The sequence below is a fragment of the Mya arenaria genome, chromosome 4 (assembly GCF_026914265.1).
Source record: "Mya arenaria isolate MELC-2E11 chromosome 4, ASM2691426v1".
NCBI lineage: Eukaryota > Metazoa > Mollusca > Bivalvia > Myida > Myidae > Mya > Mya arenaria.
The window spans coordinates 26,848,448-26,872,939 of NC_069125.1; the positions used below are offsets into that span (position 1 = coordinate 26,848,448).

At 35.8% G+C, this 24,492-nt stretch overlaps 2 protein-coding genes across 3 annotated transcripts; one reads left to right on the forward strand and one right to left on the reverse strand.

The window, feature by feature from the left end:
* The first annotated feature begins 3,535 nt into the window (after nt 1–3,535).
* Nucleotides 3,536–24,302, forward strand: LOC128231782 (ubiquitin carboxyl-terminal hydrolase MINDY-2-like). Of its 2 annotated transcripts, XR_008260439.1 has the most exons (10): nt 3,536–3,771; nt 5,238–5,821; nt 6,801–6,907; nt 8,702–8,892; nt 9,944–10,086; nt 16,671–16,867; nt 18,317–18,409; nt 19,368–19,533; nt 20,456–20,523; nt 22,585–24,302. XR_008260439.1 is itself a non-coding variant. In XM_052944975.1 (9 exons), the coding sequence occupies exons 1-9, from the start codon at nt 3,630–3,632 to the stop codon at nt 20,468–20,470; spliced, it is 1,638 nt and encodes a 545-aa protein (XP_052800935.1). In that variant the 5' UTR covers nt 3,536–3,629; the 3' UTR covers nt 20,471–24,302. The 2 variants fall into 2 exon arrangements, 1 of the variants encoding a protein (XP_052800935.1); XM_052944975.1 differs by having other exon boundaries at nt 20,456–24,302.
* Nucleotides 11,569–13,808, reverse strand: LOC128231783 (uncharacterized). Its single transcript, XM_052944976.1, has 4 exons — nt 13,651–13,808; nt 12,952–13,066; nt 12,677–12,816; nt 11,569–11,754 (listed from the first exon to the last, which is right to left on the reverse strand). The coding sequence occupies exons 1-4, from the start codon at nt 13,700–13,702 to the stop codon at nt 11,627–11,629; spliced, it is 435 nt and encodes a 144-aa protein (XP_052800936.1). The 5' UTR covers nt 13,703–13,808; the 3' UTR covers nt 11,569–11,626.
* Nucleotides 24,303–24,492: the final 190 nt, after the last annotated feature.

A 24,492-nucleotide genomic window follows, 5' to 3' on the forward strand; every position in this document is an offset into this window, starting at 1 on the left:
TACATCCCTGCAGTTAGATATAGGCCACCCAGCCGACTACACATTCATACCGACAAAAGTTTCTATAGATCACGTATTCGTAGAACAATCAAACACGGCTCCCTTCCATTCGTTTTCAATTGGAAATGAAAACGAGGTTTTTACATCTGACCACCTCCCTATTCTTTTCAATTTCGAAATGCACCCAAACAGTGGCGTGTCCCCTGAGCCGCCAAAGAAGTGCATTGCTTGGAACAAGTGCACATCCGGTAACATCATAGAATACCAGAATGCTATCTACTCACAGGTATCCCTACTTATTGATGAGCCCACACAAACCGAGGCAGACAAGCAATCACCCGATTTTATTAACACCATGCTCTGCAACATATTACACGATGCCTCGACAAAACTCCCTACTAGCAAATTCAATAAAAGGGCAAAACCATATTGGTCAAACGCTGTCAAAAACGCACACACTGAATCCCGTGTTTTACGACGTCGTTGGATTAACGACGGTAAGCCCCGCGGGGAACAGTCGCCATTATACACACAATACAAGCAAGCGAAAACTAGGTTTAGAAAAATACAGCGTGAAGCTATTGAAGCTCACGAAAATTCATACTTAGACGAGCTTAACAAAACGGCAGAGTTGGACTACAAGCTGTTCTGGAAACTCCTTCGGTCAAAAAATCCCCAAAAGTCAAACGTCTGCTCAGAGATTATCTATAGAGAAACCCCATTCACTAACGAAAAGGTTTCAGAAGGATTTATGCACCACTTCTCTAACGTCTTTAGCTGTCCAAATAGTCAAGATACCCTCGCTTACCGTGACGAGGCCGAACTAAATAGCTTTCTGAACGTAAATAGTGAAAATCGAGACCTTTCCCACTTTATCACACTTCCCTTCACACCGGAAGAAATACAAAAGGTCACACAGGCACTCGCCAAACACAAAAGCCCTGGTCACGATGGTATACTGAACGAGCATGTATTACTAGGTGGGCCAGTAATAACTAGAGCGTTCACATTCTTATTCAATGCTGTAATTAAGCACGAGTCAACTCCAAGCGCATGGAAAACAAGCGTATTGGTTCCAATTTACAAAGGCAAAGGTAAAGATAAGCGAGATCCATCAAGCTATAGACCAATATCTCTTATACCTTGTTTTTGTAAAATCTTTGAAAAGCTCTTGGCCAACAGAATATACGCCAACCCTTTACTACACAAGTCACTATTTCCTAGTCCCCAACAAAACGGGTTTCTAAAGGGTCTCAGCTGCTTGACAGCCGCATTTAACCTCCAGGAAATGATTTACCACGCTGTTGACAATGGTAGTCACGCGTACGTAGCATGCCTAGATCAAAAGGCTGCCTTCGATACTGTCCGACACCAAGCACTCTTACTTAAACTAGGTAGACTTGGTATCAAAGGTAAACCCCTACGGATTATCCAATCCTCATATAAATCCCTCAGATGTATTATCCGCGTCGGTCAAGGCTTAACGTCAGACGCCTTCGACGTCGTACGTGGCGTCAGACAAGGTGGGGTACTCTCCACTTTCTACTACCTGGTGTATATAGACGCGTTATTACGACATCTCTCCAGTTGCCGTCATGGGGCACAACTTCTGTCTGTGAATTCCGGAAGTCCCGCATTTGCAGACGACATATCACTCGTCGCTTTCTGTCCCTACGACCTCCAGTGTATGGTCGATATAGTCTACTCGTATTGCCAACGTTGGAACATAGAAATGAATGTCAACAAATCTGATGTAATAGTATTTTCACCACGCCGCAGCGTCCCCCAAATCCTTATCATGTACGGTGAGCGTATCATCCAACAAGTCACATCCACTACTCATCTAGGTATACTGCAGGATTCAAACTTAAAACTGCACGGACGCATAACACAACGCATTCAAAAAGCGAAAAATGCCCTATTCTCTATGGTCGGGCAGGGTGTCCATCCGTTCGGAGTAGGCCCTCTCGTTTCATGCAGCTTTTACCAAAAGATTATTGTCCCGATAGCACTTTACGGCTCTGAATTATGGAACAACATGACCGTAAATGACACAAAAACAATCGATCGATTTCAACACTTTGTGGCAAAGAAAGTGCAAGGTTTTCCCTCCCAAGTTAGATCTGATATGTCGGAATCCATGCTCGGACTTAACCGCCTTTGTAGCCAGATCGATAAACGCAAACTGATGTTTTTGTATAAAATTTTAAGTTTGCCTCAACATTGTATAACGAAAGAGATTTTCATCAGGAAATATTGTATGTATTTGGAAGACAATTACTCTGTTAAACTTGGTTTTATCCCGGACATATGCAGAATACTCACAAAGTACAATTTGCAATTTTTACTTAATGAGTACCTTACCGTGTCATTTCAATTACCACCCAAAACAACATGGAAAAGGATTGTTAATAACTCAGTCAAATTACTAGAACTCAACTGCTGGGAAAATCGCACCGCAAATGACTGTGACTTTATATTGTTTCGAATCCTCCACCCTGTAGTCTCGCCTTCTATAATATACTCTGTTTCAAGAAAAAGTGTATTCAGGGAGACTCTTAGATTAATAGCAAAACTATGGTGCAGATCAGCTGTGCTTGCGACAAGAACCTGCATTAAATGTGACAGGATATACCAGGAAGAACTGACACATGTTCTGTGTGAATGTAAAGCTACACTATTCGAAAAAGCAAACTTTACAAACCAACTAAAAGAAGCTTTCAACCACGACTTTTGTGACACTCTTTTTTCTCTTGACAGCCTTACCTGGTGCTTAAAGGTTTTAGGGGCCCCAATCGAGCCACTACTGGAAATCGATCAACACGTCGATTTTTTGAAATTATGTTTTAAATTTATTACACGCTGTTTAAACAGATACCTTTACTAACCTTTCGTTAGTAAAATCCAAGCTCTACAATGTGCTGTTTCGTCTAGGCGGGAACGACCATGCAACATAGTGACATTTTTCATATAAAACTGCTAGGCAATTTATGGATTATTCTTATCAATTAATCTATGCTCATGTTATCTTTCTAACGTAAACAAAAAATATGTATCCTATAACTCGCTGCTGCAAATCTCTTGTATTTCGTTTTGACAAGATTTTTGCATCCAAGCGGCGAATCACATACAACTATACTATCATGGAAGTCAAATAGACTAATCTTATTTGCATGTAGAATATAAGCTTTTTATTTATACTTAGATATGAAGCTATATCCTGCAATGTTTGTATAAATATTTTGACACCAATACGCAATAATTTTCAACTGTACTATTATTATACATATATTATATACGTTCTATGTCTATAAATGTTTGTATATACCATGAATATCTCCAGCCATGGGGGAAATAAAGATGTTGAGTTGAGTTGAGTTGAGTTGAGTTGAGTTGACTATAATTTAGTCCATAAAGATGACACACCTCGATTTGCATGAGTTTTGGAAACCGTTTCAATCTTTCCGTTTGGACTGTAATTACTCATAGTGATATGTAACCGAAAACTATATGGAAGCGTTATTTTTGTAAACAAAATGGCCTTCTAGACAGAATCTGAGCAGATTTTATGCGTAAATTCTACTTAAACCCTTAATTCTTTAAAGCTGTCGTAGAAATACAGCATTTCCATGATGGAAGGGGATGGTAAAAGTATATCTCAAACAAATCAAGACACCACAGAGCCTAGAATTGACTCGAAAGACGTAGGACAGGCTAGAGAAAATATTACCCCTCCCGATGTCAGAAATGATGAAACGGAAACAACTGAAGGTTGGCCAAAAGCTTTTATAATAACTGTTAATTTAAGTTTCTGTAAAGATTCAATAGGAGCGTCTGGAACCTGGTTTTAATGGTGACTGCTAGATCAGGTGGTTAGTGTAGTCTAAAATGATAGACATGTTATACGGGATTCTTCCAATCCATAACGTCTAAACGGGAATGTGCAAAAAACGGGGGTGTTTTAAAAAAAATGTTTTAAGTTAAGTATTTTATTGTTGAAATTGATCATAAAGAGTAATTTTCATATTTTACCATGGAAGTGAAATGTTATTTTGCACTAAACAAGCATTTAATGCATAAAAACAAGTTGTTTACCTTTCCAATAAAATGAAAGTTGACTGACACAAACAACAATTATGTGAAGGGGAACAACTCAATACAGTCGTAACATGGCCGAAATGTTCCGAGCGATTTAAAACTGTGCCCTGAAGCCTTGCAGGTGCCCTTCATGTATATATTGTTATGTTTTGACAGAATGAAATGAAGAAAAGCCGTCAAACTCATAATTAGAAGTTTGATATTTATTTTTTATGTACGGAACTAATATAAAATAACATTATCTGGTAATATTTCTTGTTTTTATATTTTATAGACGCTATAATATGCTTTAACCCGAAATCCTGATCGGAACAACTACCCACTTTTGATACTAAGCAATTTGTACACGAAGGATTTGCCATATCAAAAATCTAAAAAAAATCCGTCAACGTACAATTATTTGGACTAGTGGTTAGTGTAATAGCTGGGCAAAAGATAACAGGCTGGTGAAACTTGTCCAATTAGGCGATATTGTATATTACATAAAAATTCATTGGAAATATATTTTTCGTACTTTTTCTATTTATATCAATTATATATAATTATTAATTATGTTGCAATCAATGAATAAATCTTGAATATTTTATAAAACAACTTTTGACAGTCGTCATCTATCATGTTTATTACGCCATATGTGTCACCTCTTTGCGCAACAACACGACTCAACTAAGTTCTGATTTGACACTGTTGAAAATAGACACCAATATTGAATTCCAGAATGGTGGTGGGAAATGTTACCATATAATGTTGTCATTTCCACCTTTTTGCCAAAACAATGCTATTTTTTCCCTATCAAATGGCTCCACCACCATTCTGGAATTCAATACTGGTGTCTATTTTCAACAGTGACAAATCGGAACTCAGTTGAGTAGTGCTGTTGTGTTCAACTTGTTTCAAACCTTTTATTTAACAAACCTATTGACATATTCATGAATCACCCAGCCTGTTGATGCTGATCAGGCAATCAGTCAAAAATGGTAAATGGTTCTTATATATAATGAAATGTGCAAAAGATGTTAAAAGGCAATCAAAGTATTTATTAATCCTTGTTTTTAATATTTCATTGTTAGTAGGCAAAATGAACTTTTAATTGGCCAAATAATTACAGACATTATTGCACAACTTGTATTTTTTTTCAGTGAAAAATGAACCTTCAGTGGATAATCAAAACGATAACTCTGAAGACTCAGAAGGGAGTTCAAGTGATACCCCAGTTGATGATTTCCCGGAAGATGCCTTTATTGACAGTGATGAAGAAAAGCAAATGGAAACTGCGAATGAGAAACCACTTATTGCCATAAATGACAACAATACTGACTCAAAACAGCATGAAAACACAAGTGATGACATTCCTGATGAAAAAGGTGATCAGCAAAAATCCCCTTTCAAAGAGGAACCATCAATAGACCTTAATGTTGAATTACCATCAAAAGAAGGAGGTGCTGTTGCCGATGTTCCAAAGGAAAATGATCATTTACAGGGTGCTGGAGCTTCGAACAACATGCAAGAGAGTATATATCATGTGAAATGGATCTCCTTTAAGAATAACAAACTGCCAATTATCACTCAAAATGAGAATGGGCCATGTCCCCTCCTTGCCATTATAAATGTTCTCTTGCTACAAAAGCGTATTAGCCTTCCTCTGCAGACTGAGGTTATCTCAGTCAACCAGCTCATGACCCACCTTGGTGACTGTGTTCTTCAGAATGTTCCAGGAGAGGAGGTGATTATCAATTATGCATACAACCCATTTATTGAAAATACTTTTAAAGGGACTGTACACCAGATTGGCACCAAAAGAGTTGTTTTTTTGTAACGAATCTCAGGACAATTATTTAATAAAAAGTTTTACTCTTTGATATCATAATTGTAAAAAAAAATACAAAAATGTAAAAATAAAATCAGGCCAGAGACCGGGTTTCGAACCGGTGTTGCCAAAATTGGAGGCAAGCGTCGTATCCACTGTGCTACAAAGGCTTGCTCTAAAGGCTTGGAATATTTCAGCTATATACCTTACTTATCATGTGATAACATTGACTAGCCAATCACGCATAAGGAATGAATTCTACTATGTAGACATACCTAGTAATCTTTTAAAATGGAAAAATACGAAAAAACTGCAAAACATGAATTAATTATAAACTGTGTGGTACTTCAGTAAGTAAGTTTCAATGCATTGTACACATCAAAACCAAGTTTATGTCAGTTTTTGACAGTTTTCTTTTTTTCTGCTATTTCATCATACGGAGTACAGCCCCTTTAAAGGCGCACAATATGGGTTGATGCAAAAACATTTATTTTTTATTTCAGTGCATTATCATGTTTAACCATTTGACTTTAATGATCAAAAAAAAAAATAAAAAAAAAAATACCATTTGTATACAGATAAGGTATAGAGATAAGAAAATACTGGCGATATATTGGCACTTTTTAACTGAAGAATTTGTGGCCATGTAGCTGTTGTTTTTATAAAGGCTAATAATTTGTATCTGTACATATTTAAATCATATGCTTTTTTGTTTTGATCATTAAAGTAAAAAATAATTGCAACAACCTACATTATACAACTTTAAGTGTATACCTTCATAATGTACTTGTACTGACCATAATTCAGTATTTTATAGTGACAAATATTGCTGCATGTTTTAAATGTTAAGTAATAATTTTCACAATAAATTTCAAAGGCTACAGCAATTTTTCAGGGCGTGTCAACTCCATCGCGACTTAACTTTGAGCAGAACATGGGGGATGCCATGGAGGTCATGTACAAGCTTCAGACTGGGCTAGATGTCAATGTGAAATTTACTGGGTAATTTTGAATGCTGACATTTATACTTGACTTTAATAGTATAATTATTAATCCCTTATTTTTATCACCTGGTGTTTTTTCTTCTATAAATGCACAAAAATGTGCCATTTGACGTAGGGAATGTAAAAGAAATGTGGGTTTTCTCTTCCAGCACCCATCAATAAAAATCTATTAGTATTTCCTTTAGGATTGACAAGCTGTTTGCATGGTTTTATTGTGTCGCCTGAAAAGACGACATATAGGGGTTACTTTTGTCGGCGGTGGCGGCAGCGGCGGCGGCGGCGGCGGCGGCGGCTTCCGTGTCCCATTTTCGCTTGTCCGGGGTATATCTCCTAAACTATTAGTGGTATCAACTTGAAACTTCATATGTATATAGATCTAATTGAGGGCAAGTGCAGTGTACAAGAATTGTTGCTCTTGCTTCCATATTTTTAGAGTTATTGCCCTTTGTTATTTTTCATGCTTAAAGTTTTGTCCGGGGCATATCTTGTACAATATAAGAGTTATCAACTTGAAACTTCATATGTAGATAGATCTCATTGAGGGCAAGTGCAGTGCACAATAACAGTAACTCTTGCTTTCTTAGTTTTAAAATTATTGCCCTTTGTTAATTTTCATGCTTAAAGTTTTGTCCGGGGCATATCTTAAAGAATATAAGAGGTATCTACTTGAAACTTCATAGCTAGATAGATCTCATTGAGGGCAAGTGCAGTGCACAATAACAGTAACTCTTGCTTTCTTAGTTTTAAAGTTATTGCCCTTTGTTAATTTTCATGCTTAAAGTTTTGTCCGGGGCATATCTTGAAGAATATAAGAGGTATCTACTTGAAACTTCATAGCTAGATAGATCTCATTGAGGGCAAGTGCAGTGCACAATAACAGTAACTCTTGCTTTCTTAGTTTTAAAGTTATTGCCCTTTGTTAATTTTCATGCTTAAAGTTTTGTCCGGGGCATATCTTGAAGAATATAAGAGGTATCAACTTGAAACTTCATAGCTAGATAGATCTCATTGAGGGCAAGTGCAGTGCACAAGAACCGTTACTCTTGCTGCCATATTTTTAGAGTTATTGCCCTTTGTTAATTTTCTTGCTTAGGTTTTGTCCGTGGCATATCTCGTAAACTATAGGAGGTTTCAACCTGAAACTTATTCTGTAGGTATATCTGATTGAGGGTTCAAATGCCACCTACACTTGAAAGTTAAATGGCAACATCATTGTCTATAAATGAATAAAATGCCAATCTAACAGCTATAATGTTGACAGTAAATAATTCGTCAGGCGACACATCCGACTCGCGGAGTTCTAGTTTTTCTAAAAAGGGCACAACTGTTATATGTCACTGTTCTCACTTTCCTAATAGGGCACCCTGGAATGTCTGACATGTCATCTTCTGCAAGCTTATCTTGGCATTCTTAAACTGGGAAATCCATACTCTCTATTCTCAAATTAACTGGCGTTTGGTTCAAAATGTGTCCATGCTTCTTAATTCGACAATTTGCCAGTCTGGACCGATTTTGACCTCGCCATTTTCAGTAACAGAGAAAAGAAAATAGGAACTGTTTTGAATCAAAACAAAAGAAATAATTGATAATCTTAAGAATTTAGTTATTTGATGCACATTCTGGTTTCCATGAGGGCAGAAGGGTGCTTCCAAAAAAAGGACAGGGTGCTGCACCCTCCTATAACCCCCTCTAGCTAAAACCTAATGTACCAGTAAATATAATTTTGCATGTACATGTTGTACAGATTATAAAAAACTGAATCCTTGCTTATGACAGTGAACAATACTTTCAGCGTGCGAGACTTTGAGTACACTCAGGAGTGTATCATATTCGACCTGCTTCAAATCGCCCTCTTCCACGGCTGGCTGGTCGACCCCCAAAACAAGTCTGAGAGCGAGGCTGTTGGGAAATACAGTTACAATCAGCTTGTGGAGAGAATCATCAACCTCAAGTCTTCAGACCAACCAGAGCTTGTTAGTCAGGGTGTGTGGATGATATGTTTGTCTTGTCTCCCAAAGTTTTATCTTTTATTTCTTTTTTAACGATAGAAAATTGAGGTACATGTAAAGCCATTATTTAGGGTTTTATCCATGTTTTTAAAAAGGGTAGGGTTCTTAAAAAAAAGGACATGCTAATTCAGGAGGAAAACAGCACATTATTTTAAGCTTTGAATAATTGAAATATTATATATTTGACAAAAAATATTAAAGATGTGTTTAATTGAATTTGTTTTAGCGGTCAACTGCCAGATATATAAGTTTGTATGTATGTATAATCATGTAATAAGCTTTCAAAACAAAAAAGAAATAAGGACTATTTGATAATCTGAAACATTCAATTCTAAGAATGCAGAAGGGTGCATATGCTGACATGTCTCTTTAAAGCTAGAGAGGTGCTGCCATAATAGGGCATGGTGCAACACCCTCCTATAATTTTAAAGCTAAACCCTAGTCATGTAAGCTGAATCTGTTTTATACTGCCATGGGCTGGGTCCCAACTCATGTTGGCAGGGTCCATGACTGGGGATGGGTTTTGTTCATGACTTGTGATGGGCGGGATCCCTTACTCAGGATAAAGAGGGTCCCTCAATGGTGATGGGCAGGGTCAATGACTTGTGATGGGCGGGATCCCTTACTCAGAATAAAGAGGGTCCCTCAATGGTGATGGGCAGGGTCAATGACTGGTGATGGGCGGGACCCCTTACTCAGGATAAAGAGGGTCCCTCAATGGTGATGGGCAGGGTCAATGACTTGTGATTGGTGGGGTCCATGACTCACCACAGACGGGATGTGGGATTGGATCGGCTTTGTACCATGTTATATACATGTATCTGCATAAGCACTCATTTCAAGCTAACATACTTGTAGAAAAAAAACTCTAATCTGATTAAAAAATATGTTAAATAGATGATTAGTAGGTTCTGTTAGCTGTGCTTGAAGCAAAACAAATTTTTACAGACTTAAGCATCTACAGGTATACAGTGTATCTTTACATTGAATTTCATTTATTTATTTGAGTGTGTTCTTATTTTCAGCCTTGGTAGCAGAGAGCTTTCTCGAGAATTCAGCCTCCCAGCTCACCTACCATGGTCTCAGTGAACTTGCCACCCAGCTGAAAAATGATGATCTAGTCGTCCTCTTCCGAAACAACCACTTCACTACCCTCTACAGGACAAAGGTGGGAAAACTACTGATAAAAATATTGTTATAGCCTTGGTGATGGTGGCGGTTTTGTTCAAAAGTTTTAAACTTGAATATTACTCTAAAATCTTTCAAGGTATTCAAATGAAACACAGATGCAAATGCAACAGAACAGATTCAGATACAGCATGTTTTTCAGGCCCCAAATCCCGAAACTTAAGTCCTTATTACAAGGATTAAGCTAATCTCACTTTTTTGTTGTTATATAAATTGAGTTATGTTTACTTTTTCAAGAATTTTTAGAAATTATGTAGGAATAATCTCTATGATTATCTGAATAAACCATTTTACATTCATCAATATCCATTTTCAGTATGTATTTTGGCTAATTGAAATAAGCAATTTAAACCATTTTAAGCTTAAAAAGTTTCGATAAAATTGGGGCCTCGTTTATGTGAGTTTATCAAGGTCTGCCCGTGCCCATTGGCTGCATTATCATATCATTATGGCTTGAGCTTGCTGTGACGCTATCACGACTTAAATTGTGTTTAAGTGCCATATGTGAAATGAGATGGAAGTGACAGCAATTCACAGTCAAATATACATGTACAGCAAGACCAATAACTCTGGCTTAGGTAGGAACATGATTGAGATACCGGATAGGTTGATACAATGTTAGACATTTCAGGTTTCAAATGTCTTTTTGTGTTGTCTGCAAGCATGGAAGACATATTGGGATACATTGTAACTTTATCCGGCAGCATCGTCTTTTATTGTCCACAGCATCATACTTTTGGTTCCGATCAATTACTTTTTAATTACTTGTTTTAGAGTCTTCAAACTTGGTATACACATTGGTCATGGCCAGTAGAGAAACCCTAATGATTTAGGAGTTCAATTTCAAGGTGATGGTGATCTTTTTAAAAAGAATATGGGCTAGAAAAAATGTGGGCGCTTTCTTTACAGATCAATAGCTTTTTACTGACTTTATGTGAAATCAACATCTTGGTGTAAAGTCTTCAATCTTGGTATACATGATGAGGTCATGATGACCTTTCATGCTTCCAACAAGGGAATTTCATCCCAAAATTCATCCCAAACACAGAACTTAATCGATTAAAACACAGAACAGCACTAACTCCCCTTTGCATATTAAAAACACACAATGCTCGACAAGGGAAATCACTGCAGGAGTGCATCGGTTTCGCAGCCATCTTCGATTGATTGAAAACAGTTCTTCCCAAAATAGTTGTTTATTGATAGTAGTAATAGTACACTCATGAAACAATTTGTATTTGTACTGATACAAACAAATATTTTTATACCTTAATTTGTGCACTTTTTTACTGCCATAATGACGCCTATCTGTAGCTCTGTAAATGAGTTGGGAAACAATTTTAAACGGGCATCTTTACTCTTTAAATCTGCTTTGGGCATGAATACCTCATACACAAACAGACCCTCGCCCTTGGCTATTTTTCAGAATTGACAATTAGATCCCCTTTAAAAAAGAATGAACAAGTGATAAATATTTATTGTAACAAACTCATTACATGAGCATCTCAACATTCAAGAATTTAAAGCAACACTAACAAAACACAAAGAGAAACACTAAACAAAGTCCAGAGTGAGTGGGCGCCAGTTGCACGATGACTGGCTGATTTTTCTGTGTCATCATCTCCGTAGGTTCCACGATACTCAATATCTGAAGAAAAAATGACAGAAAACATTGACTTTCAGCTCTTTAGAAAATACAAAAAACTGCATTTTTGTCATATTGTACATAGTCATATTTTAAAAAAAGAAAAATAGGGTAACAATTAAAATACATGTAGCATTTCCATTTAAATGCTTTTTTTTAATAAAAAGCTACCCAGCCACAAAGTCGATACAGTTTAAAAAGCTCCAAAATATTGCTTGTTCGTGAAAATAACCCTTTCCCGCATGATTGTGCCAGATTGCCCCTTTATCTATTTATCTGTTGACCATAGTAACAGTATGCCCTTATAACAATTTTTATTTGTACTGATTTAAAGCTGCACTCTCACAGATTGAACATTTTGACAACTTTTTTATTTTTTGTCTTGGAACTAGCCAATTTTTGCGATATTCCATATTATACATGAGTGCTGATAAAAAATTAGATCGCAGATTTTTATATTTAAGTTCAAAAATTGATGTTTTGTGCATTTTTCTTAAACCGTTATTAACTGTTATTAACGGTTTAAGCCATAAAACATTAATTTTCAAATGGAAATATGAAAATCTACGATCTGATTTTTTATATCACTGGTTTGCAGATTATACGCAAAATTTGCTCTTTCCAAGACAAAAAATAAAAAGGTTGTAAAAATGGTAGATCATTCTGTGAGAGTGCAGCTATAAAAGGTGATTGAGTTTATATCGTAATTGGTGCATTTTAAAGGGTATTAATGCCAAATGCTGCCAATAATGACACTTGTCTGTAGCTCTGATGATTACTTTGAAAACAACTTCAAAAGGCGTCTTTGCCCCTTTTACCCTGCTTTGCGCATAAACACCAATGATTACCCAAACCTCATAATCTGTAGCTCTGTTAATTAATTGCAATAAAATTTACTGTTAAGTACATGCTTTTTATAACCTACTTCCACCAATGAGTGGGCAGCTGTGTGGCTTGTTCACGTAATACTGCACAATGTCTTTCTCATATAGCTCTAGTTCTAGTTTCGTAAATGGGCAGCTTTTCTGGTGAGACATTGTGCATTTGTGCACCTCTGTGAAGTGCCTGAAATAGCAAAATACACAAATACAAATTGTTTGATTTTTTGTGAGAACACCGATAAACAATCTCCATAATTCTCCAAAGTAAATTTTTCTAAAAACAGTATTATTTAGGCATGAAGTCCATTTTGTCACTCACTGGCAGACGACAGTGTATTTCCTTTCGTACTCGGCATTCCAAAGGTTTGTCCAGACCTGCTCACATTCCAATTGACTGCCACTATAACATCTTCCACCACTGCCTGAACATCTCGCTGAAATATGTACCATGTGTTGGGAAAAGTGCTTCATTTGTTTTCATCTGTACAATAACACCCATGTCCATTCAATAACAAGTAGGTTGAGCTCAACCATTCAATAACTGTCATGCAGGTACATTATAACGCTTTGCACTTTCACAACATAGGAGTTATTGGATGTTGAATGTTGTCATTGCATGACAACGTGGTACAAAACAGTAACATCAATCACTAACCCTCATTATTTGAATTATACACTCATACGAATGGGCTCGGGTTCATTTTATAATTTTAATGACTTGGATTGTTCAGATTGTGGGTGCAGTAACTAATAACTTAATGAAAGAAAGATGAACATCAAATGAAAGTCTCAGTTTTTGTTATATGTTTTTTTTTTAATACTCTCGATGATAATAGATAAGATGGCCCATCAGTTCTTAACTACATGTATGTAACATCAAAACTATGCCTCAGATTATTTCCTTATCTGAAAAGTTTAATAGGTACCGGTAGTGAATTACATTAAATGAACATAACCATGCATACTTCAAAAGGCATGAAGAAGTTATTTAAAAATAACTGAATCTCAGTTGACAAACCTGTTTCAAATATGGCTCCTACAATAAAAGCACAGATTAACCAGTATTCCATATCTTTTTTACATTGTAACGATTCCTCGAAATTTAAATTCAACTAATGATTACACATTTTCCTAATAACATTATCTCTTCTTCATCTATTGACTTTCATGTGTCGAAATAACACGGTGAAACCAAAAAAATGTGTGTTTCTGGTTTTCCGACCTACCCCCAATTATGTTCACCCGACCCCAAATATTTGACATTACGGACCTTATTTTTTTTACCATCCGAATTTTTTTCAGACACTATTTTGTTTTTCTCTTTTTGGTACATCATTTTGTTAGAACTTGCTTGATTCAGAAAGAGGCTTGAATGTATTGTTTCTATAGAGTGCTGTTGTTAACATTTATCCAGATCAAATGGCACTGTTTGAAAATGTAACAATGATATTCAGACACATTTTTACCTAATAATAAAAAATATCATGACCTACTTACCATATTTATTTTTTGGGGCAGTGACATTGGAAACAAACAGTTTATTTATTTTGGCCAAATAATGAAGTACTTGGAACACTTAGTACTCGTATATATGTCATGTTGTTGTCGATGATATATATAAGGAAGTTAACCATTGAGTTAAAGCTTGCTAAGATGCAAATCTTGGTTGTAAGGCCTTAAAAAAATACATTTGGTTCTGGTTACCTGACCCTGCCTACAAAATAGGCGCCTACTTTACTGTTATTATAGTCAGTTGGTACAAAAATAAATAATAAAAAAAGCCTTATATAAAGCCTAATAAAATAAATAAATAAAAAACAATAGCTTACCTACCCTACCCATTTTTTAAAAGGATGTAACCCTAACCAAACGATTTTTTTTTTTTTTGGCCTAAGTGACAACAGGGGAAATCCTGACACAAACCTATTGACAATTGCTGATATGTATGCCCACACGTATCGCTGTCCTATTAAAGCTGCACTCTCACAGATTGAACGTTTTGACAACTTTTTATTTTTTGTCTTGGAAAGAGCAAATTTTTGCGTAAATATCTGCAATCCGATGATAAAAGATTGCTGACAATAGATCGCAGATTTTCATATTTCATTTGAAAATTAATATTTAATGGTGTAGACTGTTGCTAACGGTTTAAGAAAAATGCATAAAACATTAATTTTTGAACTTAAATATAAAAATGTTCTAATTTTTTGGCACTGGACTTATATAACTGGTTTCTATGCATTTTCGCAAAAATTGGCTTGTTCCAAGACAAAAATTAAAAAAGATGTCAAAGCGTTCAATATGTGTGAGTGCAGCTTTAAACAAGGAAATGAAAAATTTAAAAGAAACATATGATCTTTTGTGTTGCAATCTGACAAGAAGTACCAATAATGTAAACATTTACCAAACTAGGTGGTTTTAGAGTTTACATGTCTCTGGTCTGCCTGCACCTATTGGCTGTATCTCCGGGTGTGTTTAATGCAGCTCACAGAATGACTGTTTTGCCGTTTAATTTTGTCTTGGAATTAGCCATTTATTCGTAAATATGCCGAAACCAGTGAGATAAAACTGCTGACAAAAGATCAGATGGCAGTTTTTCATAGATACATGTACGTCCGAAATTTGATGTTTAATGGCTAAAGGCATTACTAATCTTTTAATGAAAAATTATATACTCCTCAGTTTTCCAAACAATTGAGAGCTGCTCTATTGTGAGTTATCTGATATGACTGAATTGAAGGCCTTTATGCCAAAATAAGTTGATTCTGAGACAATGTTTTTAAAAAAAACTGTCAAAACTGTGAGATTGTAGCTTTAAAAAGAAACTTGGAAACCTAAAAGGGAGTAATTAACCCTCGTGTACAGCCAAAGAAAAGTCTAGAGCTAAAAAAGGGGTTTAAATGTTGGTTGGCCAGGCAGAAATATGGGCCAGCCCCGTTTAAATGGTGGTTGGCCAGGCAGAAATATAGGCCAGCCCTGTTTAAATGGTGGTTGGCCAGGCAGAATTATAAGCCAGCCCTGTTTAAATGGTGTTTGGCCAGGCAGAAATATGGGCCATCCACGTTTAAATGGCGGTTGGCCAGGCAGAATTATGGGCCAGCCCCGTTTAAATGGAGGTTGGCCAGGCAGAAGTATGGGCCAGCCCCGTTCAAATGGTGGTTGGCCAGGCAGAATTATGGGCCAGCACCGTTTAAATGGAGGTTGGCCAGGCAGAAATATGGGCCAGCCCCGTTTAAATGTTGGTTGGCCAGGCAGAAATATGGGCCAGCCCCGTTTAAATGGTGGTTGGCCAGGCAGAAATATAGGCCAGCCCCGTTTAAATGGAGGTTGGCCAGGCAGAAAAACAGGGCCAGCCCCGTTTAAATGGAGGTTGGCCAGGCAGAAATATGGGCCAGCCCCGTATAAATGGAGGTTGGCCAGGCAGAAATATGGGCCAGCCCCGTTTAAATGGAAGTTGGCCAGGCAGAAATATGGGCCAGCCCCGTTTAAATGGAAGTTGGCCAGGCAGAAATATGGGCCAGCCCCCATATAAAAGGAGGTTGGCCAGGCAGAAATATGGGCCAGCCCCGTATAAATGGAGGATGGCCAGGCAGAAATATGGGCCAGCCCCGTATAAATGGGGGTTGGCCAGGCAGAATTATGGGCCAGCACCGTTTAAATTGAGGTTGGCCAGGCAGAAATATGGGCCAGCCCCATTTAAATGGAGGTTGGCCAGACTATGTGCATGATGAAGCTCATCATCCCAGGGTGGCTAAATACCTTTTTCTTTTAACCTAACTAAACAATAGACATATATCCGAAGGTTACTCATTCAGGCCACCAATAGTGCAATCTGACAGATTGCTATAAGTTTTGAAATTTCCACAAACCTCAATTTGAAATATCCTATAACATTAACTTACTGATGAAAATTTTCAAAGTTTGTCGGACAGGTTTAAGAATCCAATTAAAATGAATTGTTCATCAATTAGGAATTTCCGATTAAAAATTCAGCTTTTATACACATTTTTGCTTCATGACCTCTTTCTTACTTTTCAGGAAGAGTTGCTACAACTTGTGACAGACCAAGGTTTTCTGCATGAGAGCAATGTCGTGTGGGAAACATTGGGAAATGTGGACGGCGACTGCCATTTTGTGGACTCCAACTTCCATACATTCACCAAGCCTGAACCCCCTCCGCTGAAGATGGACCCTTCCAATGTTCCTTTCAATAGTGAAGAGCAGATTGATCAGGAGTAAGTCTACTTATGTTAATACAGCGGGAGTAAGTTTGGGGAGTTGGTTAAAAGAGGAAGTGGAGGAATGCCTGGGTTCAACATAGACTGGGACAGCTAGTCTGTTTAATTACCGGTAAATGAGTATTGTTCCAATGTTTTTAGTTTTTCGAAGACAAAATAAGATATTGTCCTAGCCGTGGTGTTGGTATCATCATATCATTGTGCATAAACTTTTATCTTGACTATTCCTCTAATGCCGTTTAAGATGTTTAAATGAAACTGTTACACATGTTGCCATGTTGCCAGAGATAATGTGCAAATGTACATTAATAGCAAGGCCAATAATTTAGACTTCAATAATAGCCCCTTTTTTACTTAATAATACAACCAACATGAGCTTTGGCGTTTGCTTCGCAGTGTTCTTGTTTATCAAGACACATTTATAAATCATATGATCAGTTTTAATTAGGGATGCAAACGAATGGCAAAATTGATGGCAAAATTGATTTTCGATTATTCGGTAATTCTTTCGAACGAATATTCGAATATTCGATTACCAAACTACATCTTTTGAAATATGTAGTAAACTATTATAATATTTGCTAAAGTAATAGCCGGGTCATTTTAGTTCTACTTTGTCGTAACCACTACGCACGGCGGACCCTAAATTTCACCAAATGAGCCTCTGAAATTCGTCATTTCAGTGAGACAAAAATTAATACATTATGAACAAAGAATGTTTTTTTATATTCCTCTGCCTTCATATTTGTAAACAACGTGAACTTAGATGGATTTCTGGTCAAATGGCGTTATACGCCAATGGGGGATCTTTCCTTAGGACAAACAGCCTCGTTCTGGGATTGACCTCTACTAAAAAAAACTATGGAAAAACCAAACCAACTCGGAAACTAATTAATTCCTTAATTGGTAGTGGCATTTAAATTTACCGAAAATAATTAGATTTTTGTGTCATTTGTCTTACAGCTAACTATGGGGACTTTTTATAGTACCCTACGATATATATGTCCCTAAATGACAAATGACGCGTGTATAGTGTATTGTCATCACATTCACACCTCTGGTTTTATGGGACAATCATTGTAAAAACAAGACAAACAAATTTTAAACACAACAACGGAGTTGTAGGCAAAACATCTATTCTTATATTTATTCAACAACTAAACATCGAGTATTCGAATACCGATTTTGACATTCGAATACCAAACATTTGATCGAATATTCGAATATTCGTTTGCATCCCTAGTTTTAATCAAAACAAAAGAAATACTTAATAATCTTTAATTCTGTGAAGGCTGAAGGGTGCCCGTGCTGATCTCCATGAGGGCAGAATGGTGCTACCAAAAAAGGACAGGGTGCAGCACCCACGCTTAACTCTTTGGCTAAAATCCATCATATTATAATGCATTTTGGATGTAAGTTGAAGTTCTTATGTTGTTGTTTTTTCAGTTATCTGGTGGCTTTATCCCTGCAGCAGGAGCAACAGAGTTCAGAGCAACCCCAACAGCAAGGCTGGACCAACCCAGCTCCGCACCTCTCAGAGTAAGTATTGCTGGTAATGATATGATAAGGTGTTCATAAATGTTTTCTTTGTGTTTGTTGATCTCCTGCAGGACCCATTTTCTCGGAATGTCTTAAGCGTTTCAGGTTTAAGCATAACTGGTTTAAGCGTAACAGGGTTAAGCTGACAGGTTTAAGCATAACAGGTTTAAGCATTACAGGTTTAAGAATAACTGATTTAAGCCTTACAGGTTTAAGCATAACAGGTTTCAGTATTACAGGCTTAAGTGTAACAGGTTTTAGTGTAACAGGTTTTAGTGTAACGGGTATAAGCGTTAAAGAATTAAGCATTACAGGTTTAAGCGTTTAGGTTTAAGTTTCATGTTTCACTAGTCAAATTACTTGCTGAAACCTGATACCATTCACTAAAACATAGTTTATCCTGATTATCTTTAAAGTTGTGTCCCTTGAAAGTCTCCAAACTCTTCAAATGGAGAAAGTTACTCAAATTATACCATATCAAAAAAGTGAGCTTAGCTTGATTCTGTTATAAAAGTCCAAGATTGCTTGGAAAATAGGGGCCTTGGGGGCGTTTCAATTAAGATCTCAGTTGATTTTAGTCATAAAATCAAAATTATCTCAGTGTAATCTTTTTGTTATTTAGCTAAATTTTAACATACTACACAGGGATGTCAGTTGTCTGTGGATTTGTGGATATCCGCAGAGCTAATGGCATCAGGAACACCCCATCCCCCCAAAAGAACAAAACCAAAAAACATTAAAAAAAAGTGTTTTTTAAAAAGGGTTGTTAGGTTATAAAATAATGTGCTCTTAGAATAGACACTCCAGTTCAGTTTGTATCAAATTTGAAACAGGAGAGCATTAAAGAGGATTCTAAAAAGCCAATTTTGCTTGATCCCTTGCCAAAATGGTTACAGCCCTTCAGCTGCTAGGTCAATCACATCCCTAAAATATAACTAATGCCAACCCTGCCTTTCAGTGAAGAGCTTGCAAAGCACCTCCAGGCTGAGGAAGAGCAAAGGGCTGCTGCTGCTGCTGCTGCTGCTGCAGAGAGTGGACGTCGCCAAGGACAACGCCCACCTGCCCAAAACCTGCCTCGGCGACAGCAGAGATCGAGAGAGGAAAGGGAGGAGAAAAAAGATGGTGTATGTTTTTGTTTCTAGGATATACTGTAATTGTCTTAATGGAAGTGTGTATATTAACAGCATGCTTTTTTTTGGTGCTATTTTCTGCCTTCTAAAGGCTGTTTCCCTTAGCAAAAAAGTGCTCATTTTCCCCCCAAAATCATGATATTTTCCCACTTAATTGAATACAGATCCTGTGAATGAACTAAAAAGCAATGAATTTATTTAAAATAAACAAAATCTTGAAAAAACTAGCTCTTTTACAGCTAAAGTGAAAACATGTATATTTACTATTTTAGCATGATTTTGTATTTGTCCCAAAGTAAAAAAAAATTCAAATTTGGAAGGAATAGGCAAAAAAAACCCTCACTGTTTGGACACAGTTTATAAAAATCGTTTTTATGTAACCTGTTGTAGTAAAAAAAAGTGCAGTGAGTTAAGTAAAAGGTGTTTTATAATTTAGTTTTGTGGACCCTTCTGTAGAACTAGGGTAGTGAGTTGAATAAAAGGCATATACAGGTGCGCTGGAAACAAAATGGTGGCGGATAAGCATTTTACAGCAGAAAAAGCTGCATTTTAACCAATTTTCAGTCAGGATAAAAGTCTAAGAATCATACACTATGTCATTTTAGACTGGTCATAAATTAGGAAACATTTTCATTATCATAGTTCCAGTAAAACAGAAAAAACTTTCAGCATATCTTTGACACATACCAAAAGAGTTTTATAATTCCTATGAGAATTATTAAGCCTTTATGGTTTAAGCATATATAGTTCTATGCGTTTGTGTGACTTATATGTAATGTATATATATATATATATATATATATATATATATATATATATATATATATATATATGTGTGTTCAAATTTATTTACACATTTATGATATTCATACATGCTCACAATTCCATAATTCAGAAACTTTTTCTTACATTTCAGTGCTGTATCTTATGACGACCTCTCTTCCATCGACAATTTGGAACCTCTGTTAAATGACCATGTCCAAGGTTCGTGAAACAAGTGCAATACCGGCCTACAGAGTTCAGCTTTCAATGATATGTCGAGGTTATACTCTGAACTCTATGACATAATAATATACACATGTCCTGGATATAAAGGTCATTTTTATGGATGTCAAGGACAATTTTTTTTTATCTTTAGTATATAAATCTGATGTTATGGTGGTTTCCTTGTTGTTAAATTCATTTCCTGGGTGTTAAGACTGTTTACTGTTACTTTTAAGGCTATTTACTGATTGTAAAGTTTATTTTTGAAATGTCTTAATCAATATTTGAATGTCAAGGACATTTCCTGAATTTAAAGTTTTATTTTCTCAATTTTAATGTCAATTTTATTCCTGGAATAAAAATGACATGTCAAAAATTTCAAGGACTTATCCTTAATGTCAATGACTGACATTGTGTATGTGTCATGGTCATCCCCAAATTATCAAGGTCAATTCCAGGATGTCATGGATGTCATATGCTTGTAGTCAGACTACTTACTTGGGTATATTGGTCATATACTTGATGTCATGGTCATAGTCTGAATGTCAATGTCATATTCTGAAGGTCAAGGCCATTTTCTTCCTGTAAAGGCCATTTCCTGGTATATTGAGAAAAACACTTAATGTTTATGCTTTCGTTTCCATCCATTTCAATATATGTTCAAATTGTAAATGCCTTTGCGAATATCATATGTCATAATTATGTTGAATAAAATATGCTTAAACTAATGCTTTGGCAGTCAAATTTGAATTTTACTTTATGTCAAGGACGTATATTTGATGTCACAATCAATTTCTAGGTGTCAAGGTTAAAACCAAAATGTCAAGGTCATTTCCAAAATTTATTTGTTGTGTTTTCAAGTTGTTCCCCATTTTGTCTTCAGCAAACAATATATTCTAGTCCTGAAGTGATTTTTTATTCTGTGAAGTTTTTTTTTCAAAATATGTGTTTGCTCACAATGTTGTTAGTTTATTGTTACTTAGATTAAATTTTAAAAGGTTATTTAATATTTACTAAGTAAAGGAATGCATTTATTTTATATTTTATAGATTAGTAATTACTTTTTTTTTGGGGGGGGGGAATAATTGTGATCAAATCCTTGAAATTCGTATCTTTAATATACATGTAGATAAAATTAGACTTTGTTTGAATATCCTTTTTCACTCTGACAGTAACATAACAGTATTTTTTATCATAGATGCATTGTACATTTACATTCTGTATTGGAACTCACTGGTACATCTTTAAGTTCTGCTTATAATGGGTTTTATACGCGTAAATGTTATGTGTATTTTATTTTATTTTTTAAAGCTTTGCACTTATCAATGATATCATTCATAGTTCATTATGTAAAATGCACAATTTATTACTTAACATTTGGCCGATTGTCCAGAACTTTGTTAAGGTTAACAACGATGTTTACGTCATCGTTGTTAACTTTCAATTCTGATCTGCTCTGGAAGTTTAATGGTTACAATTGTGATCTGCAGTGTTTCTGACAAGATTTAGGAAAATGGTTTCAGATGTATTTGTTTTATTGGAACAGATTAGCACAACATCAAAAAGTTCACGTTTAAAAGTTAACAACGATCTCGGTAATCATGTTGTTAACTTTAACAAAGATCTGAACAATCGGCCTATTGACTGATTTTTTTTCATACATGTGGTTTAAATGATGGCTTTTATACATTAGATTTTCAACTGGCAAAACTTTTATCAAGGTCTTAGAGAAAGACTGTTATAACACCTTTTATTTCTATATTGAAAACAGTCTTGCACTTAGCTGGCATTTTATAGAAATAAGACTAATTTAAAGACCTTATATGGGATTTATATAGGTTTGTTAATATTACAATGGTTGTGATTTAAACAATTCTAAAAAAATATTACCAAAATACCTTTGGGGGCCATTTTATCCATGAATGTATTGTACCATTGCTTTTCTAAAAATGTTTCTACTGTGTGTGTATACCACGTGATAAATCATAAATGCTATGTGGGAAGGCAGCATTTTGCTTCGAATGAAGACTTAAAACAAAGATAACTTTTCTTTTTCTTCAGCATTAAGTGAAACAAAGGACAGTTGTGATGTATACTAGTGGGAAAAAGGAACTGTGCATAATCTTTGATGAGAATCTCAAAATATGGTGAAGAGGCATTCACTGATTCAACGTTGTTAACCTCCATTATTTCAATACCCCTTATACACTACTGCCCTATGTTTCGTTGTGTACTGTAGGCGATTTGGCAAGGAAAATCTTGTAATCATGAATAATTAATGAGGCAGTTTCATTGGATCAACAAGAAACCAATGCGGAAATATGCACAGAAACTAAAATTGATGTTTTCCCTGTAGTAAAAGTATTCTGGCATAAGCTCGATTTGAAATTGGTCTCCGAATCACTACACATTTTAAAACAGTCACAGAAACCACTCGCCTATAGAGACAGCTGACAGCATAGGGTAATTGAAGAGTATTTATTTGTAACATGGGAAGAATATAAGTATCTTCCATGGCAGAGAGTGTAAGACCCAAGCGCAGGGTGTTTTGCGGAAACGAGGTTTACCGATCGGGGTGAACCTATCTTTCCCGAGCGGCTATGGTAGATTTTTCTCCCACCTCAGTTAAACAAAATTAAGTAAAAATGTATTTTTTTGCTGGAACTCTTTTGTGCTTAGTGAAACTAATTGCGTACGGACATGCGATAATTCGTGGTTGTCATGGATATTCACGCAGTGGTTCAGAGTATGTAAATGGTCTGATCGGTCTTTAAATAGTTCTTAGAAGGGTGAAGCATTATTTCTTGAAAGGTGCGTGAAATCTGTTTTCTGGTGACATTTGAATTCAAAGCGTGAAATAATTAACTTGCGTTCTAAATATCGCCACAAGACAAGGTTTCTATGATGCGCTACAGACGACAGTCTTCAATAAGGGAGGTAATTACAATGTGGTGACCATTAAAAGAAGTTCCATACGGGCATTTTATCTTCGCCGTGGGCAAGATAAGAATTTCTAGCATGGTTAAATTAATGGATCTACTTATCTGAGGTGGGAGAAATGTTGTCTCCCCTTCCTCATGTATATTCATAGAAACAATATTTTGAAAGTCAATTTTTCCACGGTAATTTTTCCACTATCATGACACAGTTTCTGCATATTGCTTGAATATGTTGAAAATGAAGCATTAAATATGTTTGGCATTGCTTAAAACTTTGATTGCATTTTTATGTTTTATGCATACATAATCCACATAACTCTTTAAGAAATCATTATTTAGTTGTATGATAAATAATATTTGTATTGTAAATAATAAACAAAATATTAGGATATTGAAAATTACCAATTCAATTTTTGTTTGTAGTTTTGTTTATTTCAAATTAGTGTTTATAGCATATTTATTGTAGCTAGATTCTAGAAAAGTCATGTGACAAGATTCCATTTTGTTATGATTATAATCAGTAAATTAAGAAGAAATTATTTATTCTTCTTGTGTAATTACAGAGTAAACATATTAAGGATTATACTTGTAATATTATCGAACCTTATAATAATATAAAGTTCTGATTGCTGGTGACCCCATAAAATTTTGTTATCAGTTGATCGGGTGTTGCTTCATGATTACTATATATAATATGTTGGATAATTAGACAAAAATACATTATAGATAATGATACCACAGGTTGTATTATTATTATTCCTTAATTCACTTGCAACCTATTTTGCTATCCTTGAAAAGGTGAAAATATGTTGATTGTAATAAAGACATGCATAGTTTTTACATTATTCTTTCACTGGTCAAAAACCCCTTTCAAACTATTCCAAAATTTTAGCGTTCGGTCACCAGGGCGCATTTCAAAAGAGACCTTCAATTTTAGTGTTGGGCATCAGGGGTGGGTGGTTGGGGGGGGGGGGGGGGGTTCAATAGAGATGTTAGTCAATTTTAGCAGTAAAATAAAATTAAAGTAGTG